The sequence below is a fragment of the Heptranchias perlo genome, chromosome 25, assembly GCF_035084215.1.
Source record: "Heptranchias perlo isolate sHepPer1 chromosome 25, sHepPer1.hap1, whole genome shotgun sequence".
NCBI lineage: Eukaryota > Metazoa > Chordata > Chondrichthyes > Hexanchiformes > Hexanchidae > Heptranchias > Heptranchias perlo.
The window spans coordinates 17,067,243-17,093,996 of NC_090349.1; the positions used below are offsets into that span (position 1 = coordinate 17,067,243).

At 40.7% G+C, this 26,754-nt stretch overlaps 1 protein-coding gene across 1 annotated transcript in view; it reads right to left on the minus strand.

Annotated features, from left to right (window-relative positions):
- ksr2 (kinase suppressor of ras 2) overlaps window positions 1-26,754 on the minus strand; it is a 330,233-nt gene that overhangs the window by 161,135 nt on the left and 142,344 nt on the right. Inside the window, exon 5 of the mRNA XM_068005691.1 lies at window positions 5,404-5,585. Within this exon, the coding sequence (XP_067861792.1) occupies window positions 5,404-5,585 (182 nt within the window). The remainder of the gene's footprint in view (window positions 1-5,403; window positions 5,586-26,754) is intronic.

Sequence of the window (26,754 nt, forward strand, 5' to 3'; positions counted from 1 at the left end):
CCTTATTTAAAAAGGGTAGTAGGCAGAAGGCTGGAAATTATAGACCAGTTAGCCTAACATCTGTGGTGGGTAAAATTTTGGAATCTATTATTAAGGAGACAGTAGCGGAACATTTGGATAAACATAATTTAATAGGACAAAGTCAGCATGGCTTTACGAAGGGGAAGTCATGTCTGACAAATTTGCTTGAGTTCTTTGAGGACATAACATACAGGGTGGATAAAGGGGAACCAGTGGACGTAGTGTATTTCGACTTCCAGAAGGCATTCGACAAGGTGCCACATAAAAGATTATTGCTCAAGATAAAGAATCACTGGATTGGGGGTAATATTCTGGCATGGGTGGAGGATTGGTTATCTAACAGGAAGCAGAGAGTTGGGATAAATGGTTCATTCTCGGACTGGCAACCTGCAGCCAGTGGTGTTCCGCAGGGGTCGGTGCTGGGTCCCCAACACTTTACGATCTATATTAACGATTTGAAGGAGGGGACCGAGTGCAACATATCGAAGTTTGCAGATGATACAAAGATGGGAGGGAAAGTAGAGAGTGAGGAGGACATAAAGAACCTGCAAGGGGATATAGACAGGCTGGGTGAGTGGGTGGAGATTTGGCAGATGCAATACAATATTGGAAAATGTGAGGTTATGCACTTTGGCAGGAAAAACCAGAGAGCAAGTTATTATCTTGATGGCAAGAGACTGGAAAGTACTGCAGTACAAAGGGATCTGGGGGTCCTAGTGCAAGAAAATCAAAAAGTTAGTATGCAGGTGCAGCAGGTGATCAAGAAGGCCAACGGAATGTTGGCGTTTATTGCTAGGGGGATAGAATATAAAAACAGGGAGGTATTGCTGCAGTTATATAAGGTATTGGTGAGACCGCACCTGGAATACTGCATACAGTTTTGGTCTCCATACTTAAGAAAAGACATACTTGCTCTCGAGGCAGTACAAAGAAGGTTCACTCGGTTAATCCCGGGGATGAGGGGGCGGACATATGAGGAGAGGTTGAGTAGATTGGGACTCTACTCATTTGAGTTCAGAAGAATGAGAGGCGATCTTATTGAAACATATAAGATTGTGAAAGGGCTTGATCGGGTGGATGCGGTGAGGATGTTCCCAAGGATGGGTGAAACTAGAACTAGGGGGCATAATCTTAGAATAAGGGGCTGCTCTTTCAAAACTGAGATGAGGGGAAACTTCTTCACTCAGAGGGTGGTAGGTCTGTGGAATTTGCTGCCTCAGGAAGCTGTGGAAGCTACATCATTGAATAAATTCAAAGCAGAGATAGACAGTTTCCTAGAAGTAAAGGGAATTAGGGGTTACGGGGAGCGGGCAGGAAATTGGACATGAATTTAGATTTGAGGTTAGGATCAGATCAGCCATGATCTTATTGAATGGCGGAGCAGGCTCGGAGGGCTGATTGGCCTACTCCTGCTCCTATTTCTTATGTTCTTATGTTCTTATGACATCACACCATGGGATTATAATTTATGAATGCTTCAATGCCTTGTCCGAAATTCCACTATTTTAGTAGAGGCTTAACACATTTATTTTACGAGAGAGGAATTTCAGATGGATGTGTTAAGTGCTCTTCTTCTATTATTCAATACTGTAACGTCAAGGAGATTAATAAATTACGCGTAGAAGATAGTATTGTGCACCAAAAAAAAGCTAGGAATAAAAGTCATTAAAACAATGAAAATATAAATCTAGTTAAAAATGATGGCTGGTTTTATTCATAAAGTATGTGTTTTTTCACAGTACGCACATACTCGTGCCCAGCAGTTCATCCCATGCATAAGAAACTGAAGACAGCCTTCATCTGGTAAAAGATTAATTGCTCGGCCCTCTACCTGACAAGAATCTTGTGCAGTAGGGGCCAGCGTCACAGCATGAATCATGTTGGCAGGATAAGTAGCAAAAGATGAATTAGAACATATTGTTCTAGCTTTGAGTCGACGGTGTGTAATGTTCCATCCGGAACAATTACAGTTTAATTTGCACTACTTTTTGCCATTTGCAGTCCCCTGACACGGTCACTTCAGGCTCCTATTTCTAGATTAACACATTTCAACACATCACTTGCTGAAACACAGCTGCAACATGAAACGCTGGCGTAGTTAATATGTGTGCCATAGTATGCTCATACTTAAAAATAATTAGAAATGAAAATTCTGCTCAAACCTCACTTTTATATATGCTGTATAAACTACACACATTTATATTTGTCACAGTGATAGTACAAGCTTTTTGTATTGCATATTACTGAAATTCTTGGAAATGTATAAACCTGTTGTTTGATTCAGCAGTGTGTAAATATTTACAATTTGGAATTCAAGAGTCATAGAGTCATAGAGTTATACAGCACGGATAGAGGCCCTTCGGCCCATCGTGTCCGCGCCAGCCATCAGCCCTGTCTACTCTAATCCCATATTCCAGCATTTGGTCCGTAGCCTTGTATGCTAGGCTGTCCACACAGATATGAGATCCAGTAACCTATCCCTTTAATCAGACCTCCAAGAGAAAGCTTTGCTTCTGCTGCAACAACTTGACATCAAACAGGCAATGAATTTCACTTTAGGAATGTATAAGAGTGTAGCACAATGTTGACTGATTTATGCATATATATATTGCTTTTATAAAAATTGGGTGGTGCATTGGGTTAACATCCTGTCTTTACGCCACATACTGTAGGGATGAAAGTCTCTTTAATGAATGTAAGGAACCTAAGTGAAGTGAGCTTGGTCGTGTGGACCCAGTTCTTTGTGCTACGGAATACGGAAATAACTACTGCCTGCCCATCTGCCCTCATCCAAACTCCATTCCAAATCTTGGGTTATTTGCATGTTAGGGGTGGGTGCTCGTACCATTCATGGTGCTGCTGGGGTGCCTGCCCCATGGGGCCAGCAGGATATTAGAGCAACGTCTCTCCGCTCCATCGAGGAGAGGCAGAAGCTGGTTTGGCCTGAGAGTCTATAAAGCAAAAAAAAAAAATCCAAGTTGCAGCAGCTCTAAAGCCAACGTGCCGCTTCTCAAACGGCAATCAATCTCTCTGAGATGGATTAGTGTTGGGACATGACAGTGTGGAGCCTGATTACAGCACTTACGCAAATGTGTAAGTGCCGTGAGTGGGCAAATTTACCTACTTCATGCAGGCGTATGTACTACTGGCTGTATGCCAGGCAGAATTAGCAGGATTACGGGTTAGCCCGGTATCCCAGCAGTCCCAAACCCCAAAAGTAAAATCATATTGGTAGAAGCACTTGTGGTCCCTCCGTTGGAATTTCTCAATGAAGCAAGGAAGGGGCAGATGCACTGTAGAAAGGGGTTCCACCCCAAATTCATCACCCATCCCCCACATGATTAAGCTAATTCAGCCCCCAAAACAGGCCAGAATTTCTAGGCTCATATCTGTTGGGTTTTGCAATAGTCCAGCTGCATCAGACAAAATCGGCTGGAAAATATTAAAAACAATATTAAAATACAAGATGAAATTTGAACAGGAATATTCTCAAGTGTAATCTCCACACTTTATAGCTGTCACGTGAAATGAATGCTGCTTGAACACAGTTTCATGTAGTCTCTGTACATCTGAAAAGAGTTAGCAATGCTTTCAAGTATACATTCTATAGTTGCTAAAGTACTTAGATTGAATTCATATGTATTGTGGTTGATCTTGAGATTTTCAATGATGTCAGTTTGGTAATTGGGCCTCAAGACTTTATTTTTCTACAACCAGAGTCTGACATGTGGAAACCTCTCACTAGATAATTAAGAGTCTCCAAACTAAGCTACTGAGAAATCCAAAAGGTGGAACTGCTGTTTACCCAATATGGAAAGTACACTATTTTCACATAGGGACACAACCCACTTAACAAAGTCCAGAGATCTTAAGCACACACTGGTATGGGCACGATCAAATACCACCGGGCAGGTCCACCACTTGGAGGAGTGGAGCCTCAGCAACAGCTTCTTGCCATAGCCAATCAAGGTAGGTAATATTTACCCTAGATATATCAGCATGTGTTTTCATACCCAGCCTCCAGATAACGTCTTCCAGCAGCTGTTATTCCAAGTCTCACAATTTCATGATGAGATGATGGACATCTGCCATCAGCAGCGTGGAAGGACCTACACAGGTCAGCTTGATGCTCTAGATATCCAAATTCAATGCCACATACCAGAATCACTCATCCTGGCTGCTTAATTCAGGTCCTCGTGTTGAGGACATGTCAAACCTGCTGATGTTGACTACCCTTCCAAGGTGCTCAGTGACAGGTTGGTATGGGCTAGAGCCCTCCTTCCCTGCAACCGTCCTTTATGCCACAAATCCACATCTTACCTTAATCCTGAATCTTACACATGGGCCAAAGGAAGCCCCTTTGTACCATACTTGGAAGCTCTGATCCATGAAGCAGAACTGTTTCGACACATGCCATATATATATATATAAAACCTGCCTTGGAACTTTACTGTCATTTAAGAAAGACAAGAAAAAGCAAAGTGCTCCATGCCACTTCTCAGTATAGTCCGAAAGGACTGTATCCAGGATGAAGCTTGTGTCCACTATGACCCCAGGTACCGATATGAATCAACAACTGAGACAAATGCCCCTTTTATCTTCTAGTCAATATCTTTGTGTTTATTCCAACTAAAGTTTTCTACACTTAATAATAAGTATTACTAAGAGCCCTCTCCCTATTCCAAAAAATAATTTGCAAAAGTTCCTGCTAATGCACAAACATGGCAGACTTTGACCATAATTACCAGAGCTGACTGGGTGAAACTTTAAACAAATTCCGATAGCTTCCATTTTAATTACTGTATTTCCTGGAACACCAGTGCTTTTCTTTTGAGAAGGTATTAAAATTTTATTGTCGTTCGGCCCTTTACTGACGACATCACTTTGAAATCAAACACTGTAAAGATCAAAAAACTTCGAGAACCTTAAAATCAAGCTCTGCTCCATTTAAGATACACTGCCTATCATTAGCTTATTCAATGAATTTCCTGTCAGATCTTGAACTGGATGTTACTCTGTTGTGATTATCAGGGTATGCTGTAGCCTGAAATCAATAAGCAATGTAATATCACAGATTCAAATATATCACCTTTGGTTACCGATAGCTAGTATAGCTTTAGCAGGATATCTTCTAAACGTTACACTACTGAATCAATAATTGCAACTCTCCAAATTTATCCCAGTACATGTATTTATTTTTGGAAGAAAAACAAATGACTAAACTAACACAATATTAAAGGAGTGATGGGATTAAAAATAATGTGGCTTTAAGATTCCAAAATAGATGACCTATGTTCTTTCAAAATGAAGTGGCTAAATTTTGACCTGTAATATACCCCTTTTTCATCCAACGATCAATTTAAAATGACTTGTATTACTTACTTGATGAGAAACTGGCTTCAGTGTGAACAGGTGGAGTAGAAGGAAGAAAAGACGGGTATCCCACAAAGAAGGAGCGCAAAGAGCGTTCGGAGAGAAGAGGGGAACGCTGAGCAGGAATATTCTCGCAGCTACCAACACTATTGTGAATCTTCAGGTTTAGAGGTTTGTTCTTTTTCTTCGCTCTGGCAGAATGATACAAAGGCAACAAATCAGCAAAGACCTATCCACAGGTACAATATTAGCCCCCAAATGTAATGAAAGATTCACTGCCTATAATTCATAATGACTACAGAAGCAATTAGAACAGGACACTCAGAGGTGCAAAATCTTTCTGACTTTGTTCAGCTTTGATCAGTTTTTGAATAACTTGCTATGGTTTCAGCCGTGGCTCAGTGGTAGTACTCTTGCCTCTGAGCCAGAATGTTGTGGGTTCAAGTCCCACTCCAGAGACTTAAGCACAAAGTCTAGGCTGACACTGCAATACAGTACTACGGGAATGCTGCACCGTCGGAGGTACTGTCTTTCGGATGAGGCGTTAAATCGAGGCCCAGTCTGCCCTCTTGGGTAAAAGATCCCATAGCACTATTTGAAGAAGAGTAGGGTCATTCTCCCCTGTGTCCTGACCAATATTTATCCCTCAACTAACATTACTAAAACAGATTATCTGGTCATTATCACAATGCTGTGCTGGGAGCTTGCTGTACGTAAATTGCTTTCTTCGTTACAACAGTGACTACACTTCAAAAGTACTTCAGTGGCTGTAAGCACTTTGGGGGGTCTTGAGGTCATTAAAGGCGCTACATAAATGCAAGTCTTTCTTTCTTTTACTGTAGGATCGATTAAATTTCAATTTCTAGCACCCATTGCAAATTCTTCAAACCTGTGAAAAATGACAATCTCTTATAAAATGGTGGAGATATATTTCAAATACAACACAGTTCTTCATTTTCCACAGATACAACTACTGGGTCAGTGAGAAATATCAAGGAAACATAGGAAAATTACAATTTGCCTGCACGCATCACAGTAAACCTTTCTGTTTCTCATGAAGGATTAACAACAAAACTTCTTATCTACGTCCCTACCTTCAAAAGTCTACTTAATCTCAGGATACAGGGTATAGTCTCAGGATAGGGGGTATGCCATTTAGAACCGAGATGAGGAGAAATTTCTTCACTCAGAGGGTGGTGAACCTGTGGAATTCTCTACCACAGAAGGCAGTGGAGGCCAAGTCATTAGATGTATTCAAGAAGGAGATAGATATATTTCTTAATGCTAAAGGGATCGAGGGATATGGGGAAAAGGCGGGAACAGGGTACTGAGTTAAACGATCAGCCATGATCATTTTGAATGGCGGAGCAGGCCCGAAGGGCCAAATGGCCTACTCTTGCTCCTATTTTCTATGTTTCTATGTGATATTCACCTTTTTTTACGATGCCTTCAGTCACCTCCCTTAACTCTTCTCCTGTTATTGCTTGCCTCTGTGAAGGATCATGGGGTGTTCCACTCAGTTAAAGATGGCACTTAAGTACAAGTTGTTGTTGTTCTTTGGGCCAATCAGTTTGAAGGATATAGTTTTACCCAGTCTAAAATGTCAAGTAGTCCTGATGATGCATAAGAACAATCTCCCCTCACTATTTTATACCCCATACTGTCTGCACACTTGGAAGTAACACAACTGTTAGAAAATGCTTATTTAAAGAAACACTCTTCTATAGTTACAGTAACAGATAAGTTTAGAGGGCCTTTATTTTTGATGGCTAGATTTTTGTAAATAATGACTCGAGGGAATTTATCAAGAGGAATAATCAATTAATTGGCTCTTTTAAATGGGAGAATGAGGGAGAATTAGCTAACTACACAATGCATTCAAACTGAAATATGACATTATTAAATATTAAGATTATATTAAAATTGACAATTAAATAATCTAGCACCGGCTCCTAATTCAATAGTCTTCTAATAGTTTCTTATCTCCAATGATGTTATTTGTGACAGAATTTTAACTAGAATGCTCCTCTTGTCGCACATTTCCTTAAAGGTGGTCACTGTAATAGGACAGAGGTAGAGCTCATTCAATGCTGCCTTACATCTAAGCTAAAGCTACCCAGTAAAGATCCAGCCCCTGTTTGATACCATCTTTATTTTTCAAATTCCTTTTTTATCACATAATATCAAACATTTTTCACCAAAATGTTTGTGGATTTGCTTTTGTGCACGTGCTTTATTCGCAACCCTCCGGACACATGCGTGACATAACCTTACAATGGTGCAGTGGCTGCATCAGGCAGAACATTGCTTAGTTCCAAAATGTGCTACAAGTTCACTGTAGATTACAACACCGGTGAAACAGCTGTGATTTGCTCTGCATTCAGACTTCTAGAGAATCTACAGCTGGATTGTCCAGGAGGACAGTTATTGAATGAAGCAGTACAGGCACACTACAAACAATACAAATCTGGAACATCCACCCTCCTTTTCCTTGCTGGAGCATGGAGTAAAGCTGTTCAAAATTGTACATAACAAGTGCAGTCTCGACCCAAATATAAGCTTATACCACCCTCACAGCAAGACTCCGAAAGACATCTGTGATGATTCATTCCAAACATTTTTGGCCGCAAATTTATTTTTGAATTTACCCATTAACTTTTCAGTTCCAATATTAAGCTCAACGTAAACTTTAGGGGAGTGAAATTCGACCTGGATGGTAGCTCAAGGTGGGCGGTATTACATCTGCCGCCCGTTTTACGCCCGCCAATATTTGGTTCCAATGCAGTGAATGGAACTGAATATCAGGCGGGGTGTATAACGGGCAGCCAATCCAATAGCGTCTGTTTTGACCTTCTGCCCAAGTCGAATTTCTACCTCTAGGAGTTTACAAACTGTTTTCTATTAGTCTTAATATCAAATAATCTTTTTCTGTAGGAGGTTTGCCTTATTTATTCTTGTTGGCTTTCAACTTCTGCTGATAAACATTGCAGTTGAATACGCCCCTCCTAAATTGGTCAGGCACCGCTCAAGTGAAACAGATTTAACAATAGTAAATAATATCTGGCTGATCCCTTCCCCAACCAACAAAATACCTAAAAGTCAAAGATCTAGCAAGTCCTTAATTTTATATATTGCTTTGTTTACTGTATGGTCCCCATATTTCATCGTGTGCAGGAATGGGCCACCTCACACCAGTCAGAACTTGAAATTCACACAGAAACTGACAATGACCCAACATATTTTTACACGTCTGATCGTTCCCATAGATCCTAAACCAAATTTGCCTCGGTATTAAACTAACATTTACTTACCACACTAACTTCATATTTTATGAGTTACAGGCAACAAATAAGACAACGTACAGAACAGCAAAAGGTAATCAACAAGTGTACAGTGTCAAAGGTTTACGGTTTGCTATTTTTAAAAAAAGGAACTTTTGACCTGGGCACATGCGGGCTCCCTGGAATTTTAATCTATTACATTTCAAACAGACTCCTGCACATGTGCTTTTCGTTTGCTTACATCGAGTCCATGCAATGGGCCTCTGAACATGGGCGAATGTAAAGTATGGTGATGTGGGCTGTACCAGATTGGGTGGTGAATGTAAAGTATGGTGATATAGGGTGTACCAGATATTCAGAAGCCATAGGGAATTATTGGTGCTGTTTGTGAAGGAGTTGGGCGGGGGGGGAGTTGCCGGAGGAAAAGTAGGTTTGTGATTTTATTTTTCATTTTTTTTAATACAGTTTTTGTGTGACAACTTTTTTATTTTTAGGGGTACATAGTGCTACGGGTGAAGGACTGTCATGGTGCTTGTTTCTCAGAATTTATATGGGGGGGATTGGGGAGAAAACTGAAATTGGGGAGAAAAGCTTTGCATAATATGACTAGTGAATAACTAAAGTAGAACGTAACCAAGGTGAAAAATACAGAGGTGTAAACATTTATCAAATGAGAAAGGAGAAAATTGTCTAGTAGCTCAATGGTTACGTGATACAGGACAGACTCAACAGCTGTTGCATGGATCATAGACACAGGAAATTTTATTATAAGAGAATCAAATGTATTCTGAAAGTACCTTTACTGTCTCTGTATTCTTTTCTCCCATTGAAACTATGCAGATGACCAGAATATTTCATTGTTCTCCTTTTATCTTGAGGACATGAGGTAGCGTTTCCTGCATTATTACCATACAATAGGATTTCCTTCCACAGCAATTACATTTTGTGCTTGTGAAATTAGTTCATCTTGAATAATAATTAATTTGTAAAGCAATCATCCCTTTCTGACAGATTCATTATTTGTAACCGGAAAACAAATGAATGGCTTTTGAAAGTGAGGTATTCATTTTGCAAAATAATGCAAAAAAAAATGAAAAAGTAGTAAGACATTTATTGGCTTTTGGATGCGATAAAAGCAACAATACAAATACTGTCTGGCAGGACAAGGCATAAAGCAGCATCAGAACAGCCAGCTGTATCGAGAGTGGTATGTGGTAGTTGTCAAAACAAGGAATAGATCATCCAAAATGGGGGCTAACAGCAGTATCACACAGTCCCACAAATATTATCTGTAGCTATAAAATAGAATAACAGCAATGATAATGTTAATTAGTTAATACCATGTTGAGCTTTTTCATTTAAAACTATAATTGTTGTAGTATAACAGTGTGATAGCTTTAACTTTCATTTGCAAAAGGACTTTAACAATTTTCACTTCATGAAAATATAATGAAGAGAATACTACAGGGAAATGTTACTGGTTTTTATTTGGGTTCATCACAATGGGGTATCATATCATTATCAATGGATAAATTAATTTATCACCACAAATGTAACCCTCCACATTTTGTGTAAATTTCCACAAAATAGTCTATCTATAGTGTATAAATTGTGACAATTCCTCTTACAAGTAAGACTGAGGCTAACAAATTCCACTTACTGACTGACTTGGAGCGATTTACTTTTAAACTTGGCAGGGCCCTATTTATGCGGCCTGGCTGGAACAGCTATTCTGCTGCCCAGGAGAGATTCTAGCCGGTGTCAGGCCAGCCACCAGTCTCAGTTTATCCTGCAACATTAGCATCATTACAAAGTAGAAAACATTAAAGTTGCTGTATAAACATACCCAAACCAAGTCAGTGGGGGTGAAATTTGACTTGGGTGGGGACGCAAAACAGGCAGTATCACATCTGCCGCCGGTTTATACACCCCACTTGATATTTAGTTCCATTGAAGTCAATGGGGACGTATAACGGGCAGCAGATGCGATACCGCCCGTTTTGCACCCCCGCCCAAGTCGAATTTCACCCCCAGTATATTTAGCTCATTATATCCTTCAGTTTGGTTTTGCCTCAGTCTCTAATTATTCAGCTGTTTAGCCTACCATTGCTAATATTTTAGGGGCATTAAATCTTCTATCTGCAATCCTTTGGGGTGGGGTAATCATCTGCCTTCAATCTGTTGTGGCAGGTGACCTTGTGTTTCCATGAGTTAACACCTGAATTAAAATAGCAACAGAATTTCATCCAAACCCATTAATCATTTGGATGCTAATATTTAAGAGCCCAATTTCAAGGCAAAAGATTCTTGAGTGCATTCTAACGGTCAAATAATGCATTAATAACAATAAAGTAATTATCAGTAACAAAGCAGAGCCAATCCTTCAAAGCACTTAATGTTAGCCCTTCATCTCCATTTCCTTGGGGCACTTACTCTGCCATCTCCAGCATTCATGGCTTCTCTCATTGATTCCCTGCTGCATCTGGTGCATTTGGGCTGCTGCAGCTTTTGCCCTAGCCCAGTGACTAGATCCTGGTCTATAATAAAAGGTACATTTTACTGTATTTCAGGATTCATTTCCTCTGATTAAAAATAAAATAACAGTTATCTTGTAAGTGAAAGCATAATTGCGCTGAAGTTTTAAAAAATTATCCTTGATGTTATAGTTCAAAATAAAATCATTATTCCGGAATTGGATGTTACAGCATGACATTAGTTAGACAACTTAACAGAAATATATAGTGGGCTATAAATTTTTTTAAATAGTTTAAAAATATGTAAATTAGCTTGCTGCCATGCTTACTCAATGATTTAGTCTATCCCTGCAGATTATAGTTCCATTTTCCAGAAAAATGCAGTGATACATTTGGGTAGGAAGAATGAGGAGAGGCAATATAAACTAAAGGGTACAATTCTAAAAAGGGCACAGGAACAGAGAGATCTAGGGGTATATGTACACAAATCGTTGAACGTGGCAGGGCACATTGCGAAAGCAGTTAAAAAAGCATATGGGATCCTGGGCGTTATAAATAGCAGCATAGGTTACAAAAGCAAGGAAGTCATGATGAACCTTTATAAAACACTGGTTCAGCCACAACTGAAGTACTATGTCCAGTTCTGGGCACCACACTTTAGGAAAGATGTGAAGGCCTTAGAGTGAGTGCAGAAGAGATTTACCAGAGTGATTCCAGGGATGAGGGACTTTAGTTACATGGATAGACTGGAGAAGCTGGGGTTATTTTCCTTGGAACAGAGAAGGTTGAGAAGGGATTTGATAGAGGTATTCAAAATAATGAAGGGTCTAGACAGAGTAGATAGAGAGAAACTGTTCCCATTGGTGGAAGGGTCAAGAACCAGAGGACCTAGATTTAAGGTAATTGGCAAAAGAACCAAAGGTGATATGAGGAAAAACTTTTTTACACAGCGAGTGGTTAGGATCCGGAATGCACTGCTAGAGTGGGTGGTGGAGGCAGATTCAATCATAGCCTTCAAAACGGAACTGGATAAGTACTTGAAAGGAAAAAAATTGCAGGGATACGGGGATAGGGCGGAGGAGTGGGACTAGCTGGATTGCTCTTGCATAGAGCCAGCATGGACTCGATGGACCGAATGGCCTCCTTCCATGCTGTAACCTTTCTATGATTCTATGCCATTCAGTTAATTCAAACTCCTTTGACACAATTTTTTTAACACCATAATAAGTCTACATCAGCGTTAGGTGTTAGCCTTGGCTGACCGGAAGCACTCTTGCCTCTGATTCAGAAGTTTGTGGGTTCAGGTCACACACCAGAGACTTGAGCACATAATCCAGGGTAATACTTCAGTGCAGTACTGAGTGAGTGCTGCACTGTTGAAGGTGCCATCCTTTGGATGAGATATTAAACCGAAGCCCTGTCTGCCCTCTCAGGTGGATGTAAAAGATCCCATTTGCATTATTTGAAGAAAAACATGGGAGCTCTCCCTGATGTCCTGGCCAATACATATCACTAAAACAGATTTCCCGGTCATTATTTCATTGCTGTTTATGGGATCTTGCTGTGCGCAAATTGGCTGCCTTATTTCCTACATTACAACAGTGACTACACTTTAAAATACACCTCAATGGCGGTACAGTGCTTTGGTACATCCTGAGGTAGTGAAAGGGGCTATATAAATGCTCTTTTTTTTCCTTCTTAATAGAAACATAGAAAATAGGAGCAGGAGTAGGCCATTCGGCCCTTTGAGCCTGCTCCACCATTCAATATGATCATGGCTGATCCTCTATCTCAATACTATATTCCTGCTCTCTCCCCATACCCCATGATGCCTTTTGTGACTGTTCAACACACCAATGCTTGTCCCTTTGGTATCCTAACCTGCCATTCAGATATATTGCAAATTAACCTAAATATTATTGCCTTTACTACCCTGCCTGGAAGATTATTGCAGATATTCACCATCCTCCTAATTATTATTCTTTCTCTTATCTAGGTTCTAACATGTTACCCAGCATTCTCTGACCAAGAGAACAAGTAGGCAATCTGCTTCCAGACCTCTGCGAAGTACCAAAACAGACAAAACCACAACAGAACTTTTATTCCTCGAGCCAAATACAAAGTGAAGATTCCACAGGGACATGAAGATACCAGGAGGGAGCTCAAATGCCAGAAGAATTAAAGTGCTCTGGGTTGTTATTGGATAATTACTTTATTATTATTAATGCATTATTTGACCTTTAGAATGCACTCAAGAATCTTTTGCCTTGAAATTGGGCTCTTAAATATTAGCATACAAATGATTAATGGGTTTGAATGAAATTCCATTGCTATTTAAATTCAGGTGTTAACTCATTTTTTAAATGGACTAATGCCTGCATTAAAGTAGCAGACAAAAGAATTGCATTCAATTGTCTTCATTGCTCGTTTACTAATTTTCAAACACCAAAATCTCAATGCATTTCACTTACGAGTTTTCTATCAACTAAGTATGTTACTAATAAAAAACAAAAAGCTGCAAATAATGGAAATCCGAAGCAACAGCAGAAATGTTGGAAACACACACCAGGTCAGTCAGAAGATGAGCCAAGTTCTGACGAAGCGTTATACCCCAAATATTAACTTGCCATTCTTGTTATAGGTGCTCACTGACTTGCTGTGTGTTTTCAGCATTTCTGTTTTTGTTTGAGTATCTTACTGTTCCTCATCATGCATCCTCTACTTACTCATTTAAGACATATTCGTGTCAGTGTTTCTCTTATTCGTTGATGAAACTAATTGTTTTGAGGTGCTGCAGACTTCAAAGTATCGGTTTTCTAGTCACCGTTCATTTTGACGCATGTTTAAAAAAAAATACACCCACGACCGTGATCTCCAGCATATATTTGTCACTCATCTGATTTGACAGTCTATAAATCTTAATGCTTAAAATGATATTGCATTATAGAGGTCCTTATTAAGGCCAAACAAAGATGCCCAACTTTTCTACTGTAAGTTTAGTCAGATGAAATGCTTTGTAATACTCTCATGAAAACCTCTGTCCACACTGAAAGTACACTATCCACTTGTAATACTTGCACTATGAGACTGGGTGGTACAATAGGTTAGAACACTGCCTTTTCACAACTGGGACCTGGATAATCCAGCCCAGACTCTCATGATAGAAATCACTTCTCTCTAATACTTGTAAGTGTCCAACTTAAATAAATTGATTTGGGCAATCCACAGTGTAGCACTGCTCACAGTTAAGCACTAAGAGTTAGAGCTGACACACTGATGGGGCAGTGTAGAGCTTTACACTGCAATTAATCCATATCATACCTTATTGGGTAGTGCTTAATGTTGACACTTTGTCCAAAAAGTAGGAACTCCTGCACTAATGCCACTCATCTCGATCAGTAGATTTTTGACAAATTTAACCAGAATATGATTTCAATTGCCCTTTAGAGCCCAATTCTGCAGATCAACACAAATATTATGAATTTATAATTTATCTCATTTATTCCAAGAACTAGTTCCATGACCATCAATGAGCTTCAAATAGCAGACACTTTACAATTTGTTCAGAATTAATTGTCAGCAAACGTCAAGTAAATCTAAGGTTTTAATGTCACCTTTCAACCCCTTATAGTCAATTCTGAACTAAAGCAATGAAGTTTATTGGCTTGGAGTCTAACACACATATGGTACTATTTTTCACTGCATGATCTTTTAAGTGGGTAGAAGACAAAGATATTTTTCAATAATGATATATTGATCGATTCACAGAGAAACATCAATACCACAAAAATCATATTACTTAAGTATAACTTTAACAAATGAGGTTTGAAAGATGGTGCTTCAGTATTTTAACATAGCCTCTAGGGTGTATTTTATCCTTGAGTGACATGTACAGTAATGTTAAAACATTGCAGATTATTGGATCATACTTTGGAGAAAAATTGACCTTTACAAACCGTGGATTTACTGATCAGGCCTCTGATTGGACGTCAGTCAGGCAGTGTGTTATTAACAACCGCTCGACCATTAGAGTGCTGATCCAATGTGATTTTGCGGAATCCATTTTATTTATATAGTGTGGACAAACTTCTGACCTGTTTTGGGGCCCGGCATCGGAAATTTGCCAGAGGAGGTAGGAAATAATGTGTAAGCAGTCCTTATATTGCTGCTTACAAGGGGTAACGAGTAAATTTAAAGGGACCCAACCACTTCAAAGTAAGTGGCTGCATATAGGAATAAAAGTGTTGGTAGCAATTACCAAAAAATTACACACTGCATCCATGATTGGCCTTCTTTGGAGCTGCTGGAAGTAAAATTGTTTGAAAGCATGCAAATATGCAGCCATACATTTACCTCAGATAATGACAATAGTTACTGATGGGTGTGGGTCAATCTGTTACACCCAATGCATAATTGCATTTTTATGTGGTTTAGAAGGTCTGAAGCCTTTCACCTCTAGCATGGGATGTTTGCTTATCTGGACTGAGATTTAACAAAATAAATGTATAGGTTTCCCACCGCCAACACTAACACAGACACACTGCCCACAATTCTCCATAGGGAAAGAAAATCATAGGCAGTGTACCTATTATTTCCTGATAGGCGTCTCCCTTGCTGGCTGCACCTGTCAGCAGTACAAGCTTGGAGAATTACCCCCAATTGTGTAATCCGTTTGTGACTGACAACCTTTTTTACAGCCTTGTAAACATCCATGTATACATATTCACACACATACATACACACCTATTCTTTTTTAACAGTAGTGAGAAGGGAAACAATTCTTTGTCATTATCGTATAAGAATGCTTTAGATTTACACTGTAGCTCTCAGGTTCACTCAACGTAATATTTTACGCTCTATATATTGGTCTGCTGCACTATAGAGTAATCAGACAATAATCACCATTTGAAATTTTACTGTTGCCTTTCACTAAATATAGCATACAGGAAAAGAACAATTCACTGAAGGCATTTTAGTCTTCATTCTGAATTAAATTCTCCTCTGCAAACCATAAGCGATGATCAGAATCTAGCATAGCCCATGGGAGAAGACTTCAGGATTCCTATCCTATTTAAAAGCAACTGTGTCATTCCAACACATGACCTTCTCCTTTCCTATCGCACCTTTCTATCTATTCAACAGATGGAAGGCAAATTAATATATTTGCCAATCAAATAATTTTAAAAATCCTTCTTCCTACTCAAATATTCAAAACTTTGTATCAGTTTATGCAAATATGTGTAATGAGATCAATATGACTGAGTCACACACAACTGTCAGAAATCTTCTTCAATCCATAGAAAAAAAGAGCAGGAAAATTGATATGTGGAAGAAAACCTCTTTGAAGAATGAAGAATAATAAGCCCCGAGTGAGTAATTCCAGGCCAATGATCGACTTTCTTTGTCTTTGTTTCTTAAAATGATTTTATATATCTAACAAAGTGTAGTGTCTGATATGTGATCTCTGCTGTGCAACAAATGCACATTACACACATTGTATATGAGAATGAGAAAAAGAGATGTTGTGGCCACAACTCTTATCATTTGTAATTTTCCTGGGAGCTTTTTTCCTGTCAGCGGTGCATTCCAACTATTTCCCATTCTTTGTTTTCTTACAGGTTTAAGCAATGTTTTGTTTTCAAATAATGAAATGGATTTGCTGAAACTCAGATGTATCTTGACAGTAGCAGTGAGTCAAACAGTTATCTAACGGACAACTTCCACTTCAGCACATAATTCTAGGCTAACACTTCAGTGCAGTGCTGAGGGTGTGCTGCATTGTCAGAAGTGCTACCTTTCAGATGAAATGTTAAACTGAGGCTCCACCTGCCTGTTCATGTGGATGCAAAAGATCTTCAGCAATTTTTCAAAGAATAGCAGGAAGTTCTCCCGCTGTCCTGGCCAACATTTATCCCTCAACCAACATCACCAAAACAAACTAACTGGTCATTGGTGTTTTGAGACCTTGGTGTACAAAATGGCTGCGGTATTTGGCTGCAAAAAAAGTGGTGTAGAAATTGGTTCTTATTGCACCCGTGTTCCGGGCGTAAACCAGGGGCAAAAAGAACCGATTTTGGGGCGCAACATTTCATACCCGATCTGCCTTGCATTACAGGTGCCACCATATTGGTAAAGGCAGCTTTGCAGGTGTCCTGGTTGGTCACCTTAAACGGATGTAAGGCCCCTTACATATGTTACTAAGGGACCTAACACCTGTTTTAGGACCTCTCTTCCAATTGGGCTGCCCTGAGCGGAGCAGGCATCGGCCGTGCTCCACTCAGGTTTTCCTGTTGCGGATGTAGCCTAGCAAACAGCTGCCACCAAAAAAGTACATTAATTTTATATTTGCAGCTTGATGTGGACAAGAGAAGCAGGAGTGTGCCTCCAGGCTCCAGAGCACTCCCGAGTGTTATAATCCGGATAGCCAGGTAGTGAAGGATAGAATACTGGAGCCTGGTCTTCAGTTGCTTCCAAACCTTTATTCACAGAGACCCATATTACAAGCTCCAGAGCCTAGATAAGCTCACATAAAAATAGATACCAGAGAGTCCCCAGTTGATACGCACCACCTGAATGCAATTAACACTAGTGAGTACAGAAATAGGAGGATAAAGCAGATGAATGCGTGGCTGGACAGATGGTGCAGGAGGGTGGGCTTTAGATTCCTGGGGCATTGGGACCGGTTCTGGGTGAGGTGGGACCTGCACAAGCCGGACGGGTTGCACCTCAATAGGGCCGGGACCAATATCCTCGTTGGGGGTTTGCCAGTGCTATTGGGGAGGGTTTAAACTAGCTTGGCAGGGGGATGGGACCCTGAGCGTAGATTCAAAAGGGAAAGAAGCAGAGCTGGAAATGGAAGATAAAAAATTAGTAAGCGAGTTTGGAAGGCAGAGGAAACAAAGGTTAGAAAATAGACACAAAAGAGTTCAGCACTGCTTAATGGTATATACTTCAATGCAAGGAGTCTAGTGAATAAGGCAGATGAGCTGAGGGCACAGATAGACACATTGGCATATGATAGCTTAGCTATTACTGAAACATGGCTTAAGGAGGGGCAGGAATGGCAGCTCAATGTTCCTGATTACAGGGTTTTCAGATGAGATAGAGAGGGGAATAAAAATGGAGGGGGAGGTGGTGGTAATGGTTAAAGAAACAATTACAGCTGTGAGGAGGGATGATATGTTAGAAGGATCATCAAATGAGGCCATATGGGTTGAGTTAATGAACAAAAAAGGGGCAATCACACTGCTGGGAGTGTACTATAGACCCCCAAACAGCCAAAGGGAGGTAGAGGAACAAATATGTAGGCAAATTTCTGAGAAGTGCAACAACAATAGGGCGGTAATAGTAGGGGATTTCAACTACCCTAATGTTAACTGGGATACAATCACTATAAAAGGTATAGAGGGAACAGAATTCTTAAATTGCATTCAGGAGAACTTTTTTAGCCAGTATGTAGCAAGCCCAAAAAGAGGGGGGGGCAGTTCTGGACTTAGTTTTAGGGAATGAAGCTGGGCAGGTGGAAGGAGTATCAGTGAGAGAGCATTTAGCTGGTGGTGATCATAATTCAGTCAGATTTAGCATAGTTATGGAAAAGGACAAAGACAGAACAGGAGTAAAAGTTTTCAATTGGGGAAAGGCCAATTTTACTAAGCTGAGAAGTGATTTAGCAAAAGTGGACTGGAAACAGCTACTTCAAGGTAAATCAGTGTCAGTGCAGTGGGAGGCATTCAAGGGGGAGAAAGTGAGGGTTCAGAACAAACATGTTCCCACAAAGAAAAAGGGTGGGACAGCCAAATCAAGAGCCCCCTGGATGACAAACAGCATACAGGGTAAGATATGGCAAAAAAGGGAAGCTGATGTCAGATACCGAGAGTTCAGTACTGCAGAATGCCTAGAGGAGTATAGAAAGTGCAGGGGTGAAATTAAAAAGGAAATTAGGAAAGCAAAGAGAGGCCATGAAAAAATACTGGCAAGTAAAATTAAGGAAAACCCAAAGATATTTTATAAATACAAAAAGAGCAAGAGAATAATGAAGGAAATAATGAAGGCGTTGTACCATTGTATAAAAAGGGAGAAAGGGATAGACCGAATAATTATAGACCAGTCAGTCTAGCCTTGGGGGTGGGCACATTACTGCAATCAATTCTGAGGGACAGCATAAATAGTCATGTAGAAAGGCACGGGTTAATCAAGGACAGTCAGCATAGATTTGTTAAGGGAAGGTCGTGTCTGACTAACTTGATTGAATTTTTTGAGGAGGTAACAAGGAGGGTCGATGAGGGTAACGTGTTTGATGTAATCTACATGGATTTTAGCAAGGCTTTTGACAAGGTCCCACATGGCAGACGGTCGAAAAAGTAAATGCCCATGGGAAAGTGGCAAGTTGGATCCAAAATTGGCTCAGTGGCAGGAAGCAAAGGGTAATGGTTGACGGGTGTTTTTGTGACTGGAAGGCTGTTTCCAGTGGGGTTCTGCAGGGCTCAGTACTAGGTACTATGATTAAGAAGTTTGCAGATGATACAAAAATTGGCCGTGTGGCTGATAGTGAAGAGGAAAGCTGTAGACTGCAGGAAGATATCAATGGACTGGTCAGTGGGCAGAAAAGTGGCAAATGGAATTCCATCCGGAGAAGTGTGAAGTAATGCATTTGGGGAGTGCAAACGAGGCAAGGGAATACACAATAAATGGGAGGATACTGAGAGGTGTGGAGGAACAGAGAGACCTTGGAGTGCATGTTCACAGATCCCTGAAGGTAGCGGGACAGGTAGATAAGGTTGTTAAGAGGGCATAGGGGATACTTTCCTTTATTAGCCGATGCATAGAATATAAGAACAGGGAGGTTATGCTAGAACTGTATAAAACACTAGTTAGGCCGCAGCTAGAGTGATGCATATAGTTCTGGTCACCACATTACAGGAAAGATGTGATTGCACCAGAGAGGGTACAGAGGAGATTTACGAGGGTATTGCCAGGGTTGGAGAATTTTAGCTATGAGAAAGACTGGATAGGCTGGGGTTGTTTTCTTTGGGACAAAGGAGGTTGAGGGGAGATTTAATTGAGGTGTATAAAATTATATGGAGCCTCAATAGAGTGTCATAGGGAGGACCTATTTCCCTTAGCAGAGGGGTCAGTGACCAGGGGGCATAGATTTAAAGTAATTGGTAGAAGGATTAGAGGGGAGCTGAGGAGAATTTTTTTCACCCAGAGGGTGGTGGGGGTCTGGACCCACTGCCTGAAAGGGTGGTAGAGGCAGAAACCCTCAACTCATTTAAATAGTACATAGATGTGCAATTTAAATGCCGTAACCTAAAGGGCTACGGACCAAGTGCTGGAAAGTGGGATTAAGCTGGATAGCTCTTTTCGAACGGCACGGATACGATGGGCCAAATGGCCTCCTTCTGTGCCGTAACGTTCTATGATTCTATGAACACTAATTGATATAAATCATACAATTAACACCGAAGGCCGCTGTCAACCCGCGATCGGCCCCCCTTCCTGTTGTCCCTCTCCGCAAGGGAGTTACTTGACGGCTGATGCCAGCGAGGCAAGCGTACCAAAACTGATCTCGTTGAAATGTGCGAGCTGCCTCTCGAGCTGTGACAGGTGACAGCTCAAATTATTAAAATGAGGCTCGATATCAAATTTCGGGTGAGCCTCGGGCGTCCTGGTTGGGCCCAGGCTGTCTGCGCGCTGTTGATTATGCGCCTGAAAACGGACCATAAGCACTTTCTACCCCCAGTAAATACACTTCAAAAACAATTTGTTGGCTGCTAAGCAATTTAGGATGTTCTGCAGACATGAAAGATACAATATCAATGCAATTTTTTTCTTCTTTCTTTCTTGGTTGGAGCAGAGTAACATGTTAATCTCACAAAATGGATGAAACTCAGAAACTGCATGCTGCTGTATTCTCTTGCCATATCGGGTAACAATGATCACTCATCAGGGTGTGCAGATCGTGAAGGCCAATACAACAGTTCCAACGCAGCTAGTACTTCCAGAAGCTTGGATGATTTGCCTTTTCATAAAGAGTTGTGTGAAGTAGAAGGGGAAGAGAGAAATAACTCTGGACGCTTGCAGGCTTGAGCCATGTCAGACATTGTTGTATCACCCAACATGGATTTGACTAATGACTCCAGATTATGCCACTGGATCTTAGAATAAATAAGGTTCAAGACAAGCAAGTAAAATGCTCCCTGTCCCAACTGATTAAACAAACAAACATGACAGAATGTACATTTAATAATCCCAATGGGTGGGCAAGAACAGGGTACGTTGCTGTCGAAGAACCAAAGACATTAACAAGTCTCCAAAAGCAGGTCTAAATTAGAAGATAAGAGGGAGTAAAACTGGCCTACTGAGTTTTTCGGTGATGGATCTGCTTTACAGTAATAGCAGCAAATCATTCAAATTCTATTCCGATCACACCAGCTCCAATCAGACTGCTATTCAGCAGGTTTATATTTTTTTAAGTTATTCAGATAGCCAGCAGCTACTTGTTGGGGGATTTAGAGCAGTACAAGGAAAATGGCTGTTTGTATGTGTTGCTATTTTTTTAAACCGAAAATGATCCAAATTTTCAAAGTTTGGTTATTCTTAAGTAAAATTAAAACTCCTTTGTCAACTCAGAATTTATTTTGCATCTAATTGCTAAAACTGACATCCACAGTAATGAACTGTACTGAAATCACTTTGGGGACAAGTAAACGGCACTCTCTTCACATCTCCACAATAGAGGCTGTTGTGGTTATACCAGCCGCAAGTAGGAGGCACTCATAGCTTCCACAGTCCTTTAGACTAACTCTTAAGGCTTGAGCTTCGGGGCACCACTGAAAATTGGGATCAAGAAACATGGAAGTGCACTCCCATCATGGAAGAACAGAAATAACATAATTCAACCCAGCTGGAAAAGCACCAAGGAACTTCAGAACAAGAATTTATCCATTTTGTAGACCTGCACAGAACTAAAATATTATATCTATTTGTAATATCATAGCTTTATCTGAAAATGTGGTTCCTCTAATCATGATAACTAGCATATCCTCACCTTTTTTGTGTGTTTATTCCCAATTATCTCCCCTTTTTCTCTTTTTTTCTAAATCATATTGGGATATTGAGCTGCAGGCATCAGTAACATCTGGTATTTCACTCAGGTGCTCATTCTCATTGTGAATCTAGACAGTGAATGTCAAGCAGGCTAAACAAAAAGCAATAAAAAACATAGATGGCTAGAAATCTGGAAGAAAAGCAGAAAATGCGGGGTCAGAGATTGTGGGGTGGGGGGGGGAAATCGGCCGATCCCGTGTGTGGGATCGCCGAAGGTGAGCTTGTTGGGCCTGAAGGGAACACTTCTGCTCCTCATGGCCCACAAGCAGTGTAATAAAGGCACTTACCTGTTGATCCGGGCCTTCCCGCCTCCTCTTACATGGCGAGAATCAGAAGACCCGGGAAACCCGGCCCCCAGGAGATAAAAATAAAAAACCTATTTAAAAGAAAAGCCCGCAGCCTCCTTAAAAGGTTTCACTGATCGAACCGTCTCCTGAGAGCAGACTAGTCGCCGGCCCCCTGATGTGCCTCCATTAAAACCAGAAGTGGACGGGTTGGAGTCGAGTTTTACATTTTTACAATTCTTACCTTCCCAGCCGCCCCCAACCCACCCGTCCTTGGGGGTTAAAATTACCCCCGCACTCTCCCTAGCCCAATTTTTATCTCACCGTTCGGACCAATGTTTAACTTTTTCTTATTCATTCTCGAGATGTTGGCATCGCTGGCATTTATTGCCCATCCCTGGTTGACCTTGAGAAGGTGGTAGTGGGCCTTCTTCTTGAACCGCTGCAGTCCATGCAGTGCAGGTGCTCCCACAATGCTGCTTGGTTGGGACTTCCAGGATTTTGACCCAGCGACGATGAAGGAACGACAATATATGCCCAAGTCAGGATGGTGTGTGACTTAGAGGGGAAGTTGGAGGTGATGATGTTCCCATGCACCAGCGCCATGTCATTCTAGGTGGTGGTGGTCACAGATTTGGGAGGTACTGCCGAAGAAGCCTTGGTGACTTTCTGCAGTGCACCCTGTAGATAGTACTCACTGCAGCCACGGTGCACCGGTGGTGGAGAAAATGGATGTTTAAGCTTCATAGAATCATAGAAATTTACGACACAGAAGGAGGCCATTCAGCCCATCGTGTCTGTGCCGGCCGAAAAAGAGCTATCCAGCTTAATTTCCAGCTCTTCCAGATCCGTATCCTTGTAGGTTACGGCAGTTCAAGTGCATATCCAAGTACATTTAAATGTGTTGAGGGTTTCTGCTTCTACCACCCATTCAGGCAGTGAGTTCCAGACTCCCGCTACCCTCTGGGTGAAAAAAATTCTCCCCAACTCCTCTCTAATCCTTCTACCAATTACTTTAAATCTATGCCCCCTGGTTATTGACCTTTCTGCTAAGAAATAGGTCCTTCCTATCCATTCTATCTAGGCCCCTCATAATTTTATACACCTCAATTAAATCTCCCCTCAGTTTCTTCTGTTCCAAAGAAAATAACCCCAGCCTATCCAATCTTTCCTCATAGCTAAAATTCTCCAGACCTGGCAACATCCTTGTAAATCTCCTCTGTACCCTCTCTAGTGCAATCACATCTTTCCTGTAATGTGGTGACCAGAACTGTACGCAGTACTCTAGCTGTGGCCTAACTGGTGTTTTATACAGTTCTGGCATAACCTCCCTGCTCTTATATTCTGTGCCTCGGCTAATAAAGGAAAGTATCCTGTATGCCTTTTTAACCACCTTATCTACCTGTCCTGCTACCTTCAGGGATCTGTGGACATGCATTCCAAGGTCCTTCTGTGCCTCTACAGTTCTCAGTATCCTACCATTTATTGTGTATTCCCTTGCCTTGTTTGCCCTCCCCAAATGCATTACTTCACACTTGTCCAGACTGAATTCTATTTGCCACGTTTCTGCCCACCTGACCAGTCCATTGATATCTTCCTGCAGTCTACAGCTTTCCTCCTCACTATCAACCACACGGCCAATTTTTGTATCATCTGCAAACTTCTTAAACATGCCCCCTACATTTAAGTCTAAATTATTGATATATACCAAATAAAGCAAGGGATCTAGTACTATGCCCTGCAGAACCTTAATGGAAACAGCCTTCCAGTCACAAAAACACCCGTGACCATTGCCCTTTGTATCCTGCCACTGAGCCAATTTTGGATCCAACTTGCCATTTTCCCTTGGATCCCATGGGCTTTTACTTTTCTGACCAGTCTGCCATGTGAGACCTTGTCAAAAGCCTTCCTAAAATCCATGTAGATTACATCAAACGTGCTACCCTCATCAACCCTCCTTGTTACCTCCTCAAAAAATTCAATCGAGTTAGTCAGACATGACCTTCCCGTAACAAATCCATGCTGACTGTCCTTGATTAATCCAAGCCTTTCTAAATGACAATTAATTCTCTCCCTCAGAATTTTTTCCAATTATTTGCACACCACCGAAGTTAGGCTGACTGGCCTGTAATTACTCAGTCTATCCCTTGCTCCCTTGTAAACAACGGTACAACGTTAGCAGTCCTCCAATCCTCCGGCACCACACCTGTAGCCAGAGAGGATTGGAAAATGATGGTCAGAGCCTCTGTTATTTCCTCCCTTGCTTCTCTTAACAGCCTGAGGTGCATTTGATCCCGGCCTGGCGATTTATCTACTTTCAAAGATGCTAAACCCCTTAATCTTTCCTCTCTCACTATGTTTGTCCCATCCAATATTTCACACTCCTCCTTAACTACAATGTCTGCATCATCCCCCCGTTTTGTGAAGGCTTACGCAAGGTATTGATTAAGAACCATACCCATGTCTTCTGCCTCCACACATAGATTACCTTTTTGGTCTCCAATAGGCCCTACTCTTTCCTTAGTTATCCTCTTGCTCTATGCATTTATAAAACATCTTTGGGTTTTCCTTGATTTTACTTGCCAATATTTTTTTCATGCCCTCTCTTTGCTTTCCTAATTTCCTTTCTAATTTTACCCCTGCTCTTTCTATGCACCACTAGGTTTTATGCAGTATTGAGCTCTCGATATCTGACATAAGCTTCCCTTTTTTGCCTTATCCTACCGCTTGACATCCAGGGGGCTCTAGATTTGGCTGTCCCACCCTTTATCTTTGTGCGAACGTATTTGCACAGAACCCTATCTCCTCCTTGAATGCCTCCCACTGCTCTGACACTGATTTACCTTCAAGTAGCTGTATCCAGTCCACTAAATCACATCTCAACTTATGGATGGGATGTCAATCGAGCAAACTCCTTTGTCCTGGATGGGTTTAGCTGCAACAACACTCAAGAAACTCGACACCATCACAACTCACTGACATCCAGGCGGTAAAGATGAAAATCTACTCCACATTCTATAGATTTAATCTGAAAACATTGTGGGAAACACCTGAGTGAGTTAAAAAAGGAATGGATGCTCTCTAAAACCACTAAGTTATTTTCATTTGGTTTTCAGTCAGAATTAATATCTACTACCAGTGGGGGACGATACAGTGTAGACTTGACATGATCAAATGTTATGCTACTACATTTGATTTTGCAAGCCATAGTTTTTTACATTAAAAACACAAGAAGCAATGTATTTGCTATTTGTTGCCCCTCAAAAAGTTCCAGTAATCACAAAGAGCCATAAATAAGAATACAGAGGCCCATTTCCCCAATCACACATCCTGCACTCTTACTGACATCACGATGCCCACTTGAATCTGTCAGCGTACATGCTTAATGATGACAGTGCAATTACCACAAACATTCAGGCTTAATAAATCAAATATGCATGGGCAACGAGAGAATTCCAGGCATCAACACTGGAAGCAAGTAAATACTCATATAAATTCATAATCATGCCTTCAATTTCTTGCCTTTTGAAGATGCAGTGCTTTTCATTAAAAGAAATGGATGATGCAAAGAATGAGTTCATCCTTGCCATACTTCAACGTCCCTCTCTCCCTTCTGTCCTTACTGAAGACTGAATGTTACGGTGGTAATCAGCTTTAATATGACTTAGTAACAGCCACAGATTCCAACTTGTTTAATGTCGATTGTTATGTGGTAACACAGCTTGTTGTATATTCCATCCGATCATGCCATTTGGGTAAACAATGTCTTTTGGCAAGGCTTTGTGAAAATCTATATTTTATTTATAAGAGAGCAGCATTACTCTGACTGCTTAGAAGGCATAGCGTGTTTAGATCATTTAAAGGTAAATTCATACAGAAGCAAGGCAACATTGAGGAACTGTAACCACTAGTAACACACTCAACTCTCAGTGTTTGACAGCTAATATCACACATTCATGTTTTTAGATATATTGGAGGTTTTAACATCACACTGCATATGTAAAGCTTACATTATTAAAATTGAATTGTGTTAACTTATTCAGCAAATTATAACAATATAAGATTATCCAATTAAACCCCATATTGTATAGAAATTAAGATTCCTCTAGCCACATTGTTTAATCATCCATCCAGTCTTATGCAGACAGTTTTTCTCTGAGTGATCTCATTACACTTTTTTTTGAGAATCCAACATTTGTAGTAATGCTAATA